The 18,378-nt window shown below is 47.1% G+C and overlaps 1 protein-coding gene across 2 annotated transcripts in view; it reads right to left on the bottom strand.

Annotated features, from left to right (window-relative positions):
* The window catches only part of GRIN2C (glutamate ionotropic receptor NMDA type subunit 2C), a 116,577-nt gene that overhangs the window by 10,768 nt on the left and 87,431 nt on the right, over positions 1–18,378 (bottom strand). For both annotated transcript variants that reach the window (XM_060271856.1, XM_060271855.1), the window contains exons 8-10: positions 7,276–7,401; positions 3,248–3,477; positions 1,940–2,100 (exon numbers count right to left, since the gene is read on the bottom strand). In XM_060271856.1, the coding sequence (XP_060127839.1) occupies positions 1,940–2,100; positions 3,248–3,477; positions 7,276–7,401 (517 nt within the window). The remainder of the gene's footprint in view (positions 1–1,939; positions 2,101–3,247; positions 3,478–7,275; positions 7,402–18,378) is intronic.

Raw genomic sequence — 18,378 nt, 5'->3', positions numbered from 1 at the left:
GTTGTACAAGTAACCTTTTAAAAGGCTGGATGGTGTCTAATGGATTGAGGTTTAATCCTGACAAGACAGAAGTACTGTTCTTGGGGAACAGGGGGCGGGCTGGTGTGGAGGACTCCCTGGTCCTGAATGGGGTAACTGTGCCCCTGAAGGACCAGGTGCGCAGCCTGGGAGTCATTTTGGACTCACAGCTGTCCATGGAGGCGCAGGTCAGTTCTGTATCCAGGGCAGCTGTCTACCAGATCCATCTGGTACACAGGCTGAGACCCTACCTGCCTGCGGACTGTCTCATCAGAGTGGTGCATGCTCTAGTTATCTCCCGCTTGGACTACTGCAATGCACTCTGTGGGGCTACCTTTGAAGGCGACCCAGAAACTACAACTAATCGGCAGTCGCCAAGACCATATAACACCAGTCCTGAAAGATCTACATTGGCTCCCAGTTCATTTCCGAGCACAATTCAAAGTGTTGCTGCTGACCTTTAAAGCCCTAAACGGCCTCGGTCCAGTATACCTGAAGGAGCGTCTCCACTCCCATTGTTCTGCCCGGACACTGAGGTCCAGTGCCAAGGGCCTTCTGGCGGTTCCCTCACTGCGAGACTCAAAGCTACAGGGAACCAGGCAGAGGGCCTTCTTGGTAGTGGCGCCCGCCCTGTGAAACACCCTCCCATCAGATAAACATCTGCCTGACATTTAGAAAACACCAGAAGGCAGCCCTGTTTAGGGAAGTTTTTAATGTGTGACTTATAACAAATTATTATTATTATTATTATTATTATTATTATTATTATTATTATTATTTTAAAAGAACAACAAGAGGTCAACAGATCAAAGGGTAGCAACAGAGAGATGAAAGAAAGGAATGGAGCAAATGAAATTAGAGGGTTAATTAGAGGCTGGTAGCAGAGAGAAGACTCTCCTACTAATGAGTAATACATTCGAAATCTGAACTTCCAGAAACTGGAAACATGGAGACATCTATTGCTAAAATTAGAAGGCACTAAATATTTTGAGGCTTGTTAGCTACATCTACGGAGTGAAACCAGCATTCACTGTGGAATGCACCCATCACACACCAAAGGGAAACCTCTTTAAAGATGCTTGAGAATCATTGCTTTGATTGACCTAGCAGCTTACAGGGGTATTAAAATTGTTAAAAGACAGGAACCTTACATGTGATACACACATACTCCAAAACGTCCAGATTGTTAGAAAAGTCTGAAAACAAGATACTTGGGCATCTCATGGCCAGCACTCTGTCTGTGACGTTTACCTCACAACAGCAGCAAGCAAACTTCCACCCACAATAAACAGAATCGTGTTTGGACAGAATATAGATACCTAGATCACATGTTTGTGGAGTCTGACTGAGAGAAGGGATTCACAGTGAGAACCAGGAACTTAAGTCAACACTCTCACAGAGAGTAAAAGCCAGCTATGTGACTGGATACTGAAACATAGTCATTAGCAGAGAGCTGCTTTATGGTTTATTCTCACACAGCATCAAGCATGTAGAGAAACTCCAGTCAATAAAGATGCCATTCGCAGGATGGTGACCTGATCAAGTTGCTATGGGCTGCCCATTTTCAACATGGTCGCCAGTCCTGCTAATGCCCTAAGGAAGCGGTCAGAAATGCAGCATGCCGTAGCGTCAATCTGTGTGAGAGACATACAGGAACATTCACAAAACTGATCAGAATGTTTGCCTGAGTCCGTCATCACTGAAGCAGAAGCTCACAAGCAAACAGAAAACAAGATCCAGAAGCTGAAATGGGCTGGTTCCAACAACCAACTTCAACGTCCTTATTGAAGTATATGCCAGTATATTCACTTATATTTGCTAGGGGTATTTAGAGCTGGCCATGAATGAACTCAGTGTGGCACAGATACCTTGAGGCCTCTGTGCACGCTGCTCTTTCTTTTGGGGAAATGCAGCAACCTACCCCATTTTGAGGCTGATCAGGGCATCCTCCACCGAGCGCTGGTTGTACTTCACCATGTGCGAGTGCATGTCATGGTAGTTGCTCCGAATGTTCCTCTCGGTGCTGCCATTGGGAACTGTTCCAAACCGGAATGGGGGGTACTGCTCCTGAGGCCTTTGAAACTGGGAAGGACACCACAAAGACAAGTCTGTTGCCAGATCCAGAATGGAAGCAGCACTCCTCTATTCAGACTTGAGGATGTGCATTTCAGAAAGGGCTCTGGGCTCCTCCAACCTAACAATTGAGCGTTCAACCCTGAGTTGCTTGCACAAAGCTTAGTTGGAGGTTAGACCTGGCCCTTACTGGGGACTTGTTCCAGTTTGTTAGTGGGGAGGTTATACAACCATCAGCCTTCATCATGGATTCATCCTGATTTGTTTGTGCAGTGGTTATATGTCTTCCCATTAAATCAACTGTTCTTCCCACAGTTTTCAATGCATATCCTTGCCACTTTCCAAACCACAAAAAAACTGATCCTTTTTTAAAAACAAAAAAAACAAAAACAGGTTTGTTGCACCAGGGTGACAGAGCCCTTTAATCCACTTGAATGGCTGCAAACCTAAATTTTAGGTATGTGCTTAAATCCCTCCTACAAAATAGTTTTTATTTAATGTATTGCATTGTAACCCATCTTTGCTCAAAGAAGCTCAAGATGGCATACAAAGTTCTCCTCCTCCCCTATATCACCCTCACGAACAATCCTGTGAGGCAGGTTAGGCCGAGAAGGAGTGACTTGACCAAGGTCTCCGAGTGACCTTCATGGCAGAGTGGGGATTTGAACCCTGGTCTCCAAAGTCCTGGTCCAACACTCTAACCACTGTATAAAACTGACTGTCTGGAGGTAACCTGAGTGTGCACTTCAGTACCATCGTTTTAGCATAATTTTCTACATTATTTTCTACATTTACTTATTTCAGTTTATAGTCCATGTTGCAACAGTGTCTTGGGAGTCAGTAATACAGAGGTCAGAAAATTTGAGAGTAAAAAATCAGAGCCATCAAGTTACCTTCAGCTTTACAGATGCAAAGGTGGACACAGAAAGGGACACTTTTGTGTGGGCTTAACTTTCCTTGGTGACCAAAAGCTATCAGGTTTCCTCTACCTGCTTACCAAAGCCAGCAAATGTAACAAACTTAAAATTATATCCTGCCATTCAGTCAGCACTAGCACATCTTCCTTGTGGGATATTCCAAGCTACAAAATGTTGCACCCCTGGCCTAAGCACTTGACATTCATTCCCTTTGCCACCATTGCTCAAGCATTCCTCACCTTCTTATCGCTGAGCCCAGAGACAGTGTCAATGTATTGCTCTTGGATCATGAAAGCTGCCAGATTAGCAGTGTAGCTGGCCAGGAAGATGACGGCGAAGAAAGCCCAGATGAGCACCATGATTTTACTTGTAGTCCCTTTGGGGTTTTCAATGGGAACGGAGTTGTTGAAAACCAGAGCCCAGAGCAGCCAGACGGACTTGCCAATAGTGAAGGAGGGGCCCCCAGATTCTACAAAAGATGGAAGGAAAAGCGATTTGTAGGCAGCAGGTTTTTCTTGCTAGAAATAAGAAGCCTTTTTCGTTCGTTGTAAACTTTTGGAAGTAAAACACGTGCCATTTTAGTTACTTTGGAGATCTCTGTTAAAACATTTCTGGCCATCATTTCTGCTAAGGTTCATCACGTGAGCAGGATTTGCTTTGGGAAGGGATTGCTTCTTCTATTTGTTAAGCAAAGACATGCACTTGTATTTAAAGATGTAGGCACAGCAGAGTATGACAAGCCGAAGGCCAAGAAGGAGAGAACCAGGGCAATCCAGAACCCAACCGTGTACTTAAGAGACCTCGTAATCTGTTTGACCTTTGTTGACTTGCAACAATTGCTGCAACCTTTTTATTGCTCAACTCAGACACAGTCAGTATCGAGAATGCTGGCAGATTAGCAGCAGAGCTTGCCTGGGAAACGACATTGAAGAAGACCCAAATGAGCACCATGATCTTGCTTGGAGTGCCTTTCCAGTATAACCTATTGAGAATTCTGAGAATCACCATCATTTATTGTTTATAAGTTTCTAGACTCTATGAGTACAGGGGAAAGCCTCAAAACCCAAACAATTAATGTGGGGCTTCAATTAAGCAGATCTCAGACTTTCTAGGACAGGCATCCCCAAACTGCGGCCCTCCAGATGTTTTGGCCTACAACTCCCATGATCCCTAGCTAACAGGACCAGTGGTCAGGGATGATGGGAATTGTAGTCCAAAACATCTGGAGGGCCGAAGTTTGAGAATGCCTGTTCTAGGACCACCCTGCTGAGAGCCAGAGGGCCCTGCTCCTGCCTCTCTCCACCTGGCCCAGGGCGAGGCCTGACAGGTTTTATAAGGGTGGCGGCTGCTGCTGCTGCTGCTCAGCAGAGAGGGCTTCTTTTTTAAAATTGCTTTTAGATTCTTATTTATATCCTTTAAAAAAAATTCTAAACTGTTTTAAACTGAGTTGTAAGGGCATTTTGTGCACTGTGCCTGGGAGGAGAGGAGTGGGGGAGAGGTATGGCGTGGGAGGAGGGGCAGGCTGTGTAAGGGGCACACAGCACAGGCAGTTAGTGACTGTGCCATGTGCCAGTCCCCCCTCTAACCTGGGGAATTGTGATTGTCTTATCAGCCAGCCCTCGGGTCTGCAACTGCTGCTGTTGAATGCCAGAATAAGATCTCCCTCATCCATGATCTGATTATGGATGAGGAGGCTGATCTGGCATGTATCACTGAAACCTGGGTGGGTGAACAGGGTGGAGTTGGTCTCACCCAGCTGTGCCCACCTGGGTACTCAGCGCAGCATCAGGCCAGACTCGAGGGTTGGGGAGAGGGGGTTGTTGTGGTCTATAGAGATTCTCTATCTCCAGGCTCTCTGTCCAGTTGGGGGTGGGAATCTAGAGTGTGTGTTCCTGGCATTGGACAATCAGGACAGATTGCTGGTTTACCGCCCACCTCGCTGCCCAGCAGTCTCCCTGCCTGAGCTGTCAGAGCTGGTCTCGGAGGCGATGTTGAGGAGTCTCAGACTGACTTCAACACCCATGCCAAGGCAGCTGGCTCTGGGGTGTCTCAGGACTTCATGGCCACCATTGACAATCATGGAGCTGTCCCAACATGTCACCAGCCCAACGCACATTGGCAGGCCACACTCTGGACCTTGTTTTCTCGACTGGGCAGGAAGAAGGTGATTTGAAGGTGGGGGGACATTGACATCAGTCCCTTGTCATGGTAATAATGATGCCAAAGGAGGGACAGTGGCACAGTTAGGAACGTTTGCGAGTTCTTCACTTTTCCATTTCCCTCATGTTTGCAGTTATGAGATTATGCTGCCATTTCTAAATTAAGAATGCAACAATACTGAACAAACAAGCCAAAGAACAAAAAAAAAACCACCCTAAAATCGGAAACCCAGAATGTGAAGAATGGTTCAAAGGCAGCTTCCAGTGGGAGGAAGGAAGCAGCAGGGGACCAGCCACTCACACTCTGCCAGAGGTTTTTGTTTTGTTTTCTTTTTTTACAGAGTTAGATGATGAAAGCTAAAAATAGGTTGTATATTTTTATTCCAGGCTCTTGGCTATTCTCTCCTTGTAGCTACCAGTCTCCTCCTGACTTCCAGCATCTTTTACCTTTGCTTGATCCACCTTCAGCAGCAAATTCTCAGAGGTCAAGTGGGTCGGTGGCATTCAGGGAGCTCTCCCAGGGAAAAGGCTAGCCAAAGGTGGCTGGAGGTGGGGAGGTGGGACCTGGCTCTCAGCACCCGAGGAGCCTTTTCATCCCCCACATGTCAGGATGTGTGAGTTTTAATGAGCATTTATCAAGGGCAGGGATGGTAGGATTGGCCTGGGGCTGACAGCTTCTCCAAGCAGCTGTGAGAAATCTTCTGCCCAGCTCACTTAAGAGGCGGAAGCTGTTAACAGGAGGAGCCGCTCACGCAGTTTACAGGGGAGCCTACAAATCAGGCTGGCTGATCCGGCCAGCTGTTGACAGTTCAGACACAAAAGATGCTGACATGACTCACGAGCTGGATGGGATCAGCCTGCAAAGGATGCATTTGTTTTTTCGCACAGAAGCCCGGGACAGACTGACCTAAGGCTGCTGCCCTTGCAGGAGGAACACTTAAGGACCAGCTCCTGGGTGATCAGGAGGGCTTCCTTGGTACTCTCTAGACCAGTGTTTCCCAACCTTGTGCCTCCAGATGTTTTGAGACTACAATTCCCATCATCCCTAGCTAGCAAGACCAGTGGTCAGGAATGATGGGAATTGTAGTCCAAAAACAGCTGGAGGCACAAGGTTGGGAAACACTGCTCTAGACTGATTCAGAAGAGATCCAAAAGCACTATATCTTACAGGAAGGAGTCAAGGCAGGGCATTGTCTCTAAACAGCCTTCGCATGTGCTGACTACCAGACGCAATCTGGTGCCTTCCATAGCTGCAAAGAAGCCAGAATTTCTGCAGCTTTGTCATACAGAGGTGAGAAAATCTGCACTGACATGTTCCCTTCCGTGCATCCATTTTAAAGGCACAGGAGCCCTGTTTGCTTTTACACCTGGTCCATCTATACACACGTAAATAAACAGGAGAGAGAGTCCTGCCAGTGTTTGTATAGTTTGCTTGAAAGGCTACTGGGTCTCTCTCCCTACTAAGTACTGAAATACAGTAGGGGACTCAAAGTGGGCATTTCGGGTCCTTTTCAGTTTGCTCTCCTGAAATCTAAAGGGTTGTTTTTTCCAGATTTTGTCACGAACTGCAGAAAATGTCTGGCAGGTCTTAAATATTTAACAACGTCGAACAGCACGTATTTCGACGGAGATCTTTACCAGTCTCATTGGCCACATTTCTGTTCTCTTGTTTGGGGTTTACGTGCACACATGGAAATATTATCGGTGCCGGTGGTGTGAAAATGACAGAGGCCATCCAGAAATGAATACTGTTGGGTTGCCACAGACTGCTGTACCGCACCCCGGTTTTGCTGGGTAAAGGAGATGTCTGGAAATGCCATAACTAAAATAAGTAAATAAATGGAGGAATCCTTACACCAGAAACTGGAATGCCATGTGGTGGGGAGGCAGATAAATCCCACCTGCTTGAGATTGCTATGGGCTCTCTTTCCAAAGGTCAAGGCTTTTGATGAGATGCTGAGAATTGCTTATCCTGTGCAACTGTTTAAATGTGGAGTGTATAATAGCATGGTGGCTCATGCTTATTACAGCCTGTTTTTTGTCATTGCCCCCACCCCACCCCAAAAATAAGGCTCACTTGCTGTGCGCAATTTTGGAAACTTACTTACTTTTGCCACTGGTTAAATTCTGGTTGTAGCCAACAGGGCTGAAATATTCAAACATGAAGACTGTGATGGCAACGACAGTGAGACACATCACAAACATCATCACCCACACGGCTGGACTGTAGGGTTCTAGAAGACAAGAGGAATCCAGTCAACCCAGGGCAAGTGACAGGTTAAGGGTCACCCACTGATGCTACAACACCCCCTCCCTGCCCCCCCACCCATTGATAGAGAGAAAAGATGGTCTGGTAGACAGCTGGAGACTTGCGTTCAATGCCTGCTGAAGTCAACAACCTGTGCTGTGAAATGCACTCCATGCTGCAACAATTTGTTGCAAATCACACTCACAACTCCTATTGTCACACGCGAAGAATGAGCACAATACTGCATGTGACAAAAGGAGCTGAGAGTGTGATTTGCAACAAATTGTTGCAGCATGGAGTGCTTCCACTCACTGCTCCAGCCACACCCTCCCCAATATTGCCACCCTCTTCTGCATGGTTTGATTCTCTTATGGCTACACAAAACACCCCAAACATCAGAAGCACAGAGAAGCAGTGAGACCTGCAACAAAACATTATAGAGTGGAGGACTCATTTTCATCCTCTTCTCCTCTCCTCAAACCAGTCTGTCAGCATTCAGTGGACACTGAGCATGCTTGTGCTGTTTTGCGGGGCTCCCTACTCTTCTTTCTTTTTTCTCTAAATTCCCTGAGCTTCCTGATGGACCTCCTTCTCAGTGTCAGTCTGAGCACTGAAAATGGAAAGAACAGTGATTGTGTGTGTAGCGATGCTGATAACAGGTAAAGGTAAAGGTAAAGGGACCCCTGACCATTAGGTCCAGTCGTGACCGACTCTGGGGTTGCGCGCTCATCTCGCATTATTGGCCAAGGGAGCCGGCGTATAGCTTCCAGGTCATGTGGCCAGCATGACAAAGCCGCTTCTGGCTAACCAGAGGAGCACATGGAAATGCCGTTTACCTTCCCACTGTAGCGGTTCCTATTTATCTACTTGCATTTTGACATGCTTTTGAACTGCTAGGTTGGCAGGAGCTGGGACCGAGCAACGGGAGCTCACCCCATCACAGGGATTCGAACCGCCGACCTTCTGATCAGCAAGCCCTAGGCTCAGTGGTTTGACCACAGCGCCACCTGGGTCCCAGGTATGGGTGCATATTAGCTGCTGTGGTGGCACTGTTAAAGTGCACCCCAGCACCAATATCAAACACCATGCAGGACTTACATTAGCCCATATTATGAGCAGGCCGGCAGTAAATCACACTGCTGAAGTTGGAGTTGAATCTTCATTAGTCAGAACACAGTCTGCACAGACTTGGTGCAATGTCAGGCCAAATGAGCACAGCAGCTCAGCCCCATGGATTGGGCGCTGAGACTGAAAGTGCCTGTCTACACATAGCCATCAAAGTCCCCTCCCCTCCAGGGCTTATTCCAAGCAATCTGAGACTGCGCCTGTGTGAAGCCAACCTCTTCTCCACCCTTTTCATGCTTCTTCTGGTTCTTAGAGACAAGGAGGGAGGGGAGCTTTTCACAGCAGGAGAACAAGACACCCACGACTCTTCACCCGCTTGACTCATCTCTCTGCCTCTTGTCCTCCCTCATCCAAGTCTCCTGCTTCAGCTTCTGCCTCTGATTCTGGACTTCCCTCAGCCACAGATTCTCCCAACTCGCTTAGCCTTGTTGCCTCTTTAGCTTCTGAAACCTCCTCCTCCCAGTCTTCTCCTTTTGACCACTCATCATCATCCCACCACCATCCCCTGGCGCTGAGCCTTCTTCCCTTGGGGGTTCCCCAGCTGGTTCCTCTGTGCCCAGTTACAGCCCAAGAGACACAGGAGCTATTTTAAGACAATATGCTGCTGCTGTTGCCCTGGTTACTCAATGGGGGCGGGGGGAAACTCTGTCCCCAATCTATGCAAGTTCATTAAATATATGAATGAACACAGGGAGGTGGGCAGAGTCTGCTACTGGAGGCCCCTTCATTTACCAAGGAGAGAAGCATCAGGTATGGAAAGAGTTAGAGTAGTATAACAACCCCACCCCCCCACCCCCGGTGATAGGTGCTTAAAGAGTCAACTTCACTAAAAATTTATGTAACCTGCCTATTATAGTCACATTCACAGAATCATAGTGTTGGAAGGGATCCCAAGGGTCATCTAGTCCAACCCCCTGCAATGCTGGAATCTCAACTAAAGCAACCATTTGTTGCATTCATTGGTTGCAGCAGATACCATAGAGTGTGCAACTAATGTCCATCAGATATGTCCTAGGGAGTCAGTGGGAATCCTCTCCCCCTATGAACAGACCCAGACCCTGCGAACATCATCTAAGGCCCTTCTTTGTGTGCCGCCTCCAAGAGAGGTCTGGAGAGTGGCAAAAAAAAAGAACGCCTTTTCTACAGTGGCTTCCTCTTTGTTAAATGCTCTCCCCAATGAGGCTAACCTGGTGCCTTCATTACATATCTTTAGGCGCCAGGTGAAAATGTTTCTCTTCAACTAGGTATTTGGCTGATTAACATTCGATGGTTTTAAAAATGTGTTTGTGGAAGGTGAGTTTGGGGTTTGTTTCTGTCTTTGTTTCATTGTGCATTTTGTAGTCTTTTTCTGTTGTGAACCACCCTGGGATCTTCAGGTTAAGGGTGGGTGGCGCTGTGGTCTAAACCACAGAGCCTAGGGCTTGCCAACCAGGAGGTCGGTGGTTCGAATCCTCGTGATGGGGTGAGAGCTCCCGTTGCTCAGTCCCTGTTCCTGCCAACCTAGCAGTTCAAAAGTACATCAAAGTGCAAGTAGATAAATAAGTACCGCTCTGGCGGGAAGGTAAACAGAGTTTCCGTGTGTTGCTCTGGTTCGCCAGAAGCGGCTTAGTCATGCTTGGCCAATAAAGTGAGATGAGGACCACAACCCCAGAGTCAGGGGTCACTTTACCTTTTCTACAAATTTAATACAAAATAGTAGTAGTAGTAGTAGTAGTAGTAGTAGTTCCAAATTAGACTAGATCTTTATTTATTTCCCCCTCTGGAGCTTAATGGAACCAGAGCCTTTACTTGAAAATATCTATTGAACCGAAAGCTTCAATGTTTCTCGGCAAGGTAACCTCTTGGTGAGCAAATCTCTCTCCTTTTCTGTGAAGGGTAGGAGGTGGGGGTGTTAGGAGGACGGGCCCACCGTGCAGGACTGTCAGTAAACATTACGATTACCAAAACTAAGGGTGAAGCATTTTCAGGAGCATTTAGGAACCCTAAGCCACATTTTAAAGCTGTAAGAATGAACAAGCTCTCAAGTCACCGGGATATTTTTCAACACAACATACCCCAAAGCTACTTGTCTGCCTTTATCGGAAGAGAAAAATTAATATGGTTTTCCCTTCACCTGTCAAATGCAGTTTTGCACACCAAGGTGTATGGAACAGAATGTGCTTTGCAGGGCTGAGGCAGAGAATAATGGGAAATACCAACCCCGTGACCAGTTGCTTCAGTGTATGAAATATTTTCCCGTCCGGGGCTGGTATTTTGTGAGCAAAGAAAGAAAGAAAGAAGAAAAAAACCACCACAATGACTTTAAAGGTAATTTTTGGGCAGTAATTTTTATCAAATTCCTTATGCAGATAGTGGGAGGGAAACTACCGGTATAAGTACAAATTGTAATACAAATGATGAAGTAAGTATACAGGAAATCTCTAAGCTTCTGGTGCATCTTACAGATGTGCTTAATTACACAGAAAGAGGAAAAACATATTATAAAGGCATCTCATTCTGTTAGGTAATTACTCTGATGTAACTCTTTTATTTTGTTTATGTATTTTGGATCCACACGCACATATTACAAGAGGATCAGTTGCAAGGTTAAAGGTAAAGGTAAAGGGACCCCTGACCATTAGGTCCAGTCGTGGCCGACTCTGAGGTTGCGTGCTCATCTCGCATTATTGGCCGAGGGAGCCGGCGTATAGCTTCCAGGTCATGTGGCCAGCATGACAAAGCCGCTTCTGGCAAACCAGAGCAGCACATGGAAACGCCGTTTACCTTCCCGCTGTAGCGGTTCCTATTTATCTACTTGCATTTTGACGTGCTTTCGAACTGCTAGGTTGGCAGGAGCTGGGACCGAGCAACGGGAGCTCACCCCGTCACAGGGATTCGAACCGCCAACCTTCTGGTCAGCAAGCCCTAGGCTCAGTGGTTTAACCACAGCGCCACCTGGGTTCCAGTTGCAAGGTTACAACCTGGTGATTTGCTCTACCTCTTTAAGGACTGAAAATGTTGCATCGGAAGCCCCCTGCCCTGCAGGTCCAGCATGGAGTGGGGAGGGGGGCATGAAAAGGTTGTACATGGCAGAGAAGAAACAGATGAAGCCATAGCTGCTACATTTTCCACCTAGTTCTAAAGCGGGAGTGGAGAACCTGTAGTCTCCCAGATGTTAGTGGACTACAACATCCCCGGGTGGTGTGTGTAAGTTTTGTAGGATTCGGGTCTCCCCCTGCCCTGCTTTTCAGGCTCTGGCTATTAGAAAATAGGTTTAATGAACACTTTTGCCTGTTAGCTGCAGTGGGAGAAAGAAGCCGTTTCTGCCCCTGGGTGAGAGAACCTGTTTCTGCGCACCAGGAGAGTCAAAAGAGAAGGGAGTGCATGAAGGTGGCTTGATTAATGGTTTTCCTGTGTCTTTGCCACAGGGTTAACCGGTGTTCTCAATGTCTTTTTGATCAGCGCTTGGTCAGCAGTGAGGGAGCTGTGGCCTTCCAGAGACTACTGGACTACAACTCCCATCATCCCCGACTGTTGGCCCTGCCAATGGGAGTCAAAGTCCAGCAGCATATGGAGAGACACAGGATCCCCATTAGGCGTGGCGATGCAGCAACTGGACTCGTGACTGATGGGCTGGGTAAAAAACACCAAGTTGCTGGCATCTATCTGTCTCAGGAGACAATGGAGGAATGCTCCTTTGGGGGTGAAGTGCAACTGTTTTGTTGAAAGGTTACAGCGCCTGCTGTGGCTGAAGAGACCGATAGGAGAGAGACATGTTTTGTTGCAGCTGGGACAGGTGAAGGTATCCAGTTGTGCTGCTGCAGATGCACCATGCCGTTTCTTCTGTCTGCGCTCCTCCCACCAACCATTCCTCCTCTGGTCACTGCTAAGGATGCACGACCTGACTGCCCGTCTCCAGGCTCTGCGATCAGGATTCCCATGGTTGACGTTGCCAGCCTTCTTTGTAACACAGCGTTGGTCTGCCAACGGACTTGGTGCCTGAAGCCAGCTTTCTGTAGAGCATGTCTTTGGGGATCCTGCCATCTTCCATTCTGTGGACATGACGAAGCCATTGTAGATGTCACTGGGACAGGAGTGCGAACATGCTGGGCTCAAGAGAGCACATCTTTGTTTGGAATTCTGTCCTGCCATTTGATACCCAAAATCCTCCTGACGCAGCACACTGAGGCATTGTTCCTGAAAGTTGTAACTTGCCCACAACTCACTTCCATGAAGCAGCATGTTCAAATGCCTGGCAGACCTTCATCATGGTATGAGACATTAGCATCACATTCCCCCATACCCTTTTGGAGAAGCTAGCCATTGCAGTAGCTGCACTGCCAATACGCTTGTCCAGCTCAGTGTCAATGGAGAGATGCTGATTAGGGTGGAACCCAAGTAGACAAACTCATCTGCCACCTTGAGTGTGTGGTCAGCAATGATGATGCATGGAGAACTGGCAAATCTGGACCCAGGATGTTGGAGTTCATCAGGCTGATGATAAGACTGAACTCCCTGCAGGCTTAGGCAAAATGGTTGATGCTTCCGAGCTTCCTCGGAATGTGCCATCTTTAAGGTCTTATTATTACCATATAGTCCTGAACAGCTTGGGGTCAAGTTACCTTGTAATCCTGCCTGGACACCTCAATTCTTGAGAGAGAGAGAGAGACTCCTTAGTAGTGCCATTTGCTCCTGAGGCTTGTCTTAAGTCCACAAAGATCCAGGGTCTTTGAAATGTGGCATCTTCCCTTTGGTGTGTGCTCTCAAATGAACACCTCCTGACATTTAGGCATCTGCTTAAAACTCCTCTGTTCACCCAGAATTCCTCTGATGGGTGATCCAGCTGTGCCGATGTATTAATCTGTGATGCATTTTGAACTTTTATTAATGTAACTTCCTTGTTGATTTTATGCTCTTTGCCATCATTCCCCCCCCCTTAATGTTGGAGGATAGAAATATTTGCAAATAAACAAGTTCCCTTCAGCCCCAACCAGCATGACCAGTGGTCAGGGAGGATGGCAGCTACGGTCCAACAACATCTGTAAGGCCTTGGACGCCCACAAATCTGCTTTTAAAGGGTCGGAGGTGGAAGAAGCCAGTTGCACATACTCTGCTGCTCTTTTGGTTATCACTCGATGTGGGATGAGGTTGGGGGAATGCCAGCCGAGGCCGAGGTTCCCCTGCTTGCGTATACTGGCTTGTGCCGAGACACCACATCTCTTCCTGTGGACGTGATCAAACTGAGGAAGAGAGCAACACGGGGGGGGGGGGGGAGAGGAGGGGAAGAGAAGCAAACAGAGAGCCCAAGCAGTTGTCTGATGACAGCAGCAGACTGAGAGATAGAGCTCCAGCGTTAAAGGGCAGACTGAAGGATGGGATTAATTCAGGCCCTCAAAATACAGCAACCGAGGCCCATTTGTCAGCTTGTCCTTCCCTGTCAAGGAGGACAAAAACTTTATCTGATGGCATCAGATGCATTTCATTAGCATGTTGAGGCAGATGAGAAAGAGAGGAGATCCAGAAAAGCAAGCAGCGCTGGGTGGGAATCCAAGAACAGCAGGAATGGTCCCTGATTTTATCTGGGCTTAGTTTTGCCTGCATCCAGATGGTTAGATGGGAGCAGGTAGCTCCCCTCTTCTTGCCTTTATGTTCTCCCCAAGGAAATATCCTTAAGAGCCTTTTTTTTTTGAGTTGCTCCAGTATTTCTATGGCTTCCGACAGGCTTTAGAGATGATCACTTCAGGTTCCCAGCTCAAAATGTGTGGACACACACACACACGTTATATGGTAACTATAGTACAGTACAGGGAATTACTGTGTACCAGGGGGACCGGGAATGCAAGAGGCAGCCACTCTGCTCTGTGATGCTAAGAGGATCTGGCATGTAGAATCTCCCAGGTTCTTGTGCATGTGTGTGTGTGTTTTTTTAAAATCCAGATCAGAGAAGTGTCTCTGTCCTAGAGGAATTTTAAAAATGTCTGATTCTTTTATTTTTCTGAACGCTAAGTGAAGGTTTCCGAGAGAGGTTTCTGACAAGCCCTCTCCTCTCTTTTTTTCTTTTGAAAAAAATAAAGTACATATTCCTCTAAAGGGAGGTACACTTCCACATGCCACACTTACCCTTAACCAGTAAAGGGTGGCAGAGGTCACTACCAGAGGGGAGTTGGCATGGGGGTTGGCGCAAAGTGGGAGCAAATGGACAGACTCCAGCACTGCACCCACACCATGCCAGCCTCCCCACTGCCTCCCCCATCTCAGTTACCAGCGGCACCCTCTGCGATGGTAAGCAATGCTACTCCATTCCACCAGCCACTACTGCCCTTGAAAAACAGCTTCCTGCCTCCATTCCATTTTGATATTCTTGCTGTGGACCAGGCATGCAATGGGCTGCTTCCACTCACACTGAAGGCACAAGGGAACTCAGCTCAGAGCCATGGGATGATGCTGGTTCACCGAGCAAATGCACATCTGTTGGTCAATACTACCAACTTTCCAAATCCCTGCCAGTTTGGCTACTGCTTTTCTCCCTAATTTTCTCCTTTAAATTGAACTTGCACTTGATCCTCTAGTGCAGCGGTCCTCAACCTTGGGCCTCCAGATGTTTTGAGACTACAATTCCCATCATCCCTGACCACTGGTCCTGCTAGCTAGGGATCATGGGAGTTTTAGGCCAAAAACATCTGGAGGCCCAAGGTTGAGGACCACTGCTCTAGTGGACTCAACAAATCTCTACTTCCCCAGGAATCAGCCACTGACTGCCTTTCTGCGAAACAGCTCCTCTCATGAGGTGTAATAGATTCCACCCGACTGTTAAACAAGCTTCTATTTGAAATACTAGACCAATCAATCACTTGCCGTGTCAAAAGGCAAAACACAGCTGTTGTGCATCGAGGATGGCATTTCAAAGCTTTCCAAAGTACAACAGCATGACGTTGGATCCCCCTCCCCACCCCGGAAGATGTAGCTCACTTGCTCAGCACCATACTGCGAGGCGCTAACTCGTGTAACGTAATACGTGTGCCACTTTTTCAGAACCAGCAACTGATGGAAGACAGGCTACCTCCTTTCCTGCACATAAACATTCGCCAGCGCTCACTCAAAATAGCTAAAAAGCTAATATTTCACGCAAGGCTCTTGCAGATGCATAGCTACATTAATTTATCCTCCCAATGGATATTGTTTTCACTCATCTTCAACAAAGAATTCCCCTTTGTTTCCGTAATTATGTGTTTGCCGTTCCAAGAGAGAGCCTGATATGACCCCCTCGACTGATTGCAGCGATAATTCTGCCTCCCTGTTGTTTATTTTGTTGTTTATTTTAGTGCCTCCAGCTTTCGGCATAGATGACGGTTGGTGCCAGAGAAACACAAGAAAGGAAGTGACAGCTTTTGTTTCACAACAGGAAGGAGGAGGGGCAGCTCTCAGGAAGCCCTGCCTGCCTCGGAGGGGCTTTAATAAGAGCCTATGAGAAGCCAGTGTCCTCACCTGGCACTGAGCAATTTGTTTCCAAGGGAGCTCTGTAGAGTGGAAGGAAATGCACCCCTTCCTTCGAGGGCAAACAATAAATTCCGCGATATAGCAAGCTAGAACCAAAGCGTCTGGTTTTGTCCATATCTTTCAACTCCCAAGTGGGAAAAGGAGAAAGCCCTTTTCAGCTATGATACACCCATGGATAAACAACACAACTCACAGAGGTGGCCATGTGGCAGCAGGATCCGCCCCTGCCCAAGGGGCCTGCACTTCATTGGCTGCACACACACACCATACATTTAAAGCACTTGACGTTCCCCCAAAGTACCTGGGAACTGTAGTTTGTTAAGGGTGCTGGGGGACTTTAGCTCTGTGAGGTGTAAGCTACCATTTCCCATCATTCTTCAAGGAAGTAGCCTGTTTTAAATGTATGGTATAAAGGAGTTTTTAATATCTCTATGAAGACATCTGAAGACATCCTTGTTTAGGGAAGCTTTTAATGTTTAATAGATTGTTGTATTTTAATATTCTGTTGGAAGCCGCCCAGAGTGACTGGGGAGGCCCAGACAGATGGGCAGAGTATGTATGTATGTATGTATGTATGTATGTATGTATGTATGTATGTATGTATGTATGAATGAATACTGTAGATGATGATGATGGTGATGATGATGGTGATGATGATGATGTTTCTGTATGCTAGAAGCTGCCCAGAGTGTCTGGGGCAACCCAGTCAGATGAGTGGAGTACAAATAGTAAAATTATCACCACCATCATCATACTGTATGTGCAGCCACTGTTTCAAATGAGCCTATGACGTGTTCAAGCGCACCTACAAAGGTATCTATCCTTTTGCGCAATCAGAACTCTATTGCTGCTGTACTGCTACCATTTTTATGCCTCTCTCCCTCTATTTGGCTTTAAAACACTTCTGAAGATTATTTGATATTACTGAAGTAATTGTGCAGGAGCATTTAAAAAAAAGTGTGATTAAACACACACACACACACAAATCTGAACAGGAGGAAAAGTAAACAAATGGTCTGCTCAGGTCCTTCCCTGACCACGGAGCTACATTGCAGCTGCTAACATGAGGGGAACATAGACACAGGCACATAGTCAAAAGGTAAAAGGTAAAGGACCCCTGGATGGTTAAGTCCAGTCAAAGGCGACTATGGGATGCAGCGCTCATCTCACTTTCAGGCCAAGGGAGCCGGTGTTGGTCCACAGACAGCTTTTCTGGGTCATGTGGCCAGCATGAATAAACTGCTTCTGGTGCAACGGAACACCGTGATGGGAACCAGAGTGCACAGAAACATTGTTTACCTTCCTGCCACAGCGGTACCTATTTATCTACTTGCACTGGCATGCTTTCGAACTGCTAGGTTGGCAGGAGCTGGGACAGAGCAATGGGAGCTCACTCCATCACGGGGATTCGAACCGCTGACCTTCTGATCGGCAAGCCCAAAAGGCTCAGTGGTTTAGACCACAGCACATACCGTAGTCCCACTGCCTGGCATATGGAAAGACATTTGCAATTCCATGCATACTGACTCTACCTCACTACACGCATGCACCTTACACCAGCTCTCTCCCTTTGGCTGCAGCAGGGATCCCCAAACTAAGGCCTGGGGGCCAGATGCGGCCCAATTGCCTTCTCAATCTGGCCCCCGGACGGTCCAGGAATCAGCATGTTTTTACATGAGTAGAATGTGTCCTTTTATTTAAAATGCATCTCTGAGTTATTTGTGGGGCCTGCCTGGTGTTTTTACATGAGCAGAATATGTCCTTTTATTTAAAATGCATCTCTGGGTTATTTGTGGGGCATAGGAATTTGTTCATTTTTTTCCCCAAAATATAGTCTGGCCCCCCACAAGGTCTGAGGGACAGTGGACCGGCCCCCTGTTGAAAAAGTTTGCTGACCCCTGGGCTGCAGGAAGGGAAATAACTTCACTTTCCAAGGCAAGCCATCCTCTATTTGAAACTTTTTTGGAGAGATCTCTACATCAAGAGTCTGTCTAATGATTAGCTCCCATTAAAAGACAACTACCAGCTATCCTAGGCTATTAACCAGCCATCTCCCTGACAAAGGAATGGCTGGCTAGCAGCCATAACAATACATCCACATCCTTGTAAACAGGGGTTGCAAGCAAATTATCCAATAAAAGAGTCGCAACCGCCAAGGGCTGCTATGTTTAATATGCAGAGACCGTATTATGCTAGACTATCTACAGCGTGGGGATGATGTAAGGAATTTAGACCACAATAAACAAAAGGAAGGACACGGGAAATTCTGGGAACCACAGGTACATTATAAATTGAAGTTATACGGCTGGCTTCTGCACAATTCTCAAGCTATCCAGCACTAAACAGATGAAAGAGGGGAGTG

The sequence above is a fragment of the Zootoca vivipara genome, chromosome 2 (genome assembly GCF_963506605.1).
Source record: "Zootoca vivipara chromosome 2, rZooViv1.1, whole genome shotgun sequence".
In the NCBI taxonomy this organism is placed as follows: domain Eukaryota; kingdom Metazoa; phylum Chordata; class Lepidosauria; order Squamata; family Lacertidae; genus Zootoca; species Zootoca vivipara.
Note: the sequence above shows the minus strand (reverse complement) of the source record. Positions and strands in the feature narration are given on the sequence as shown.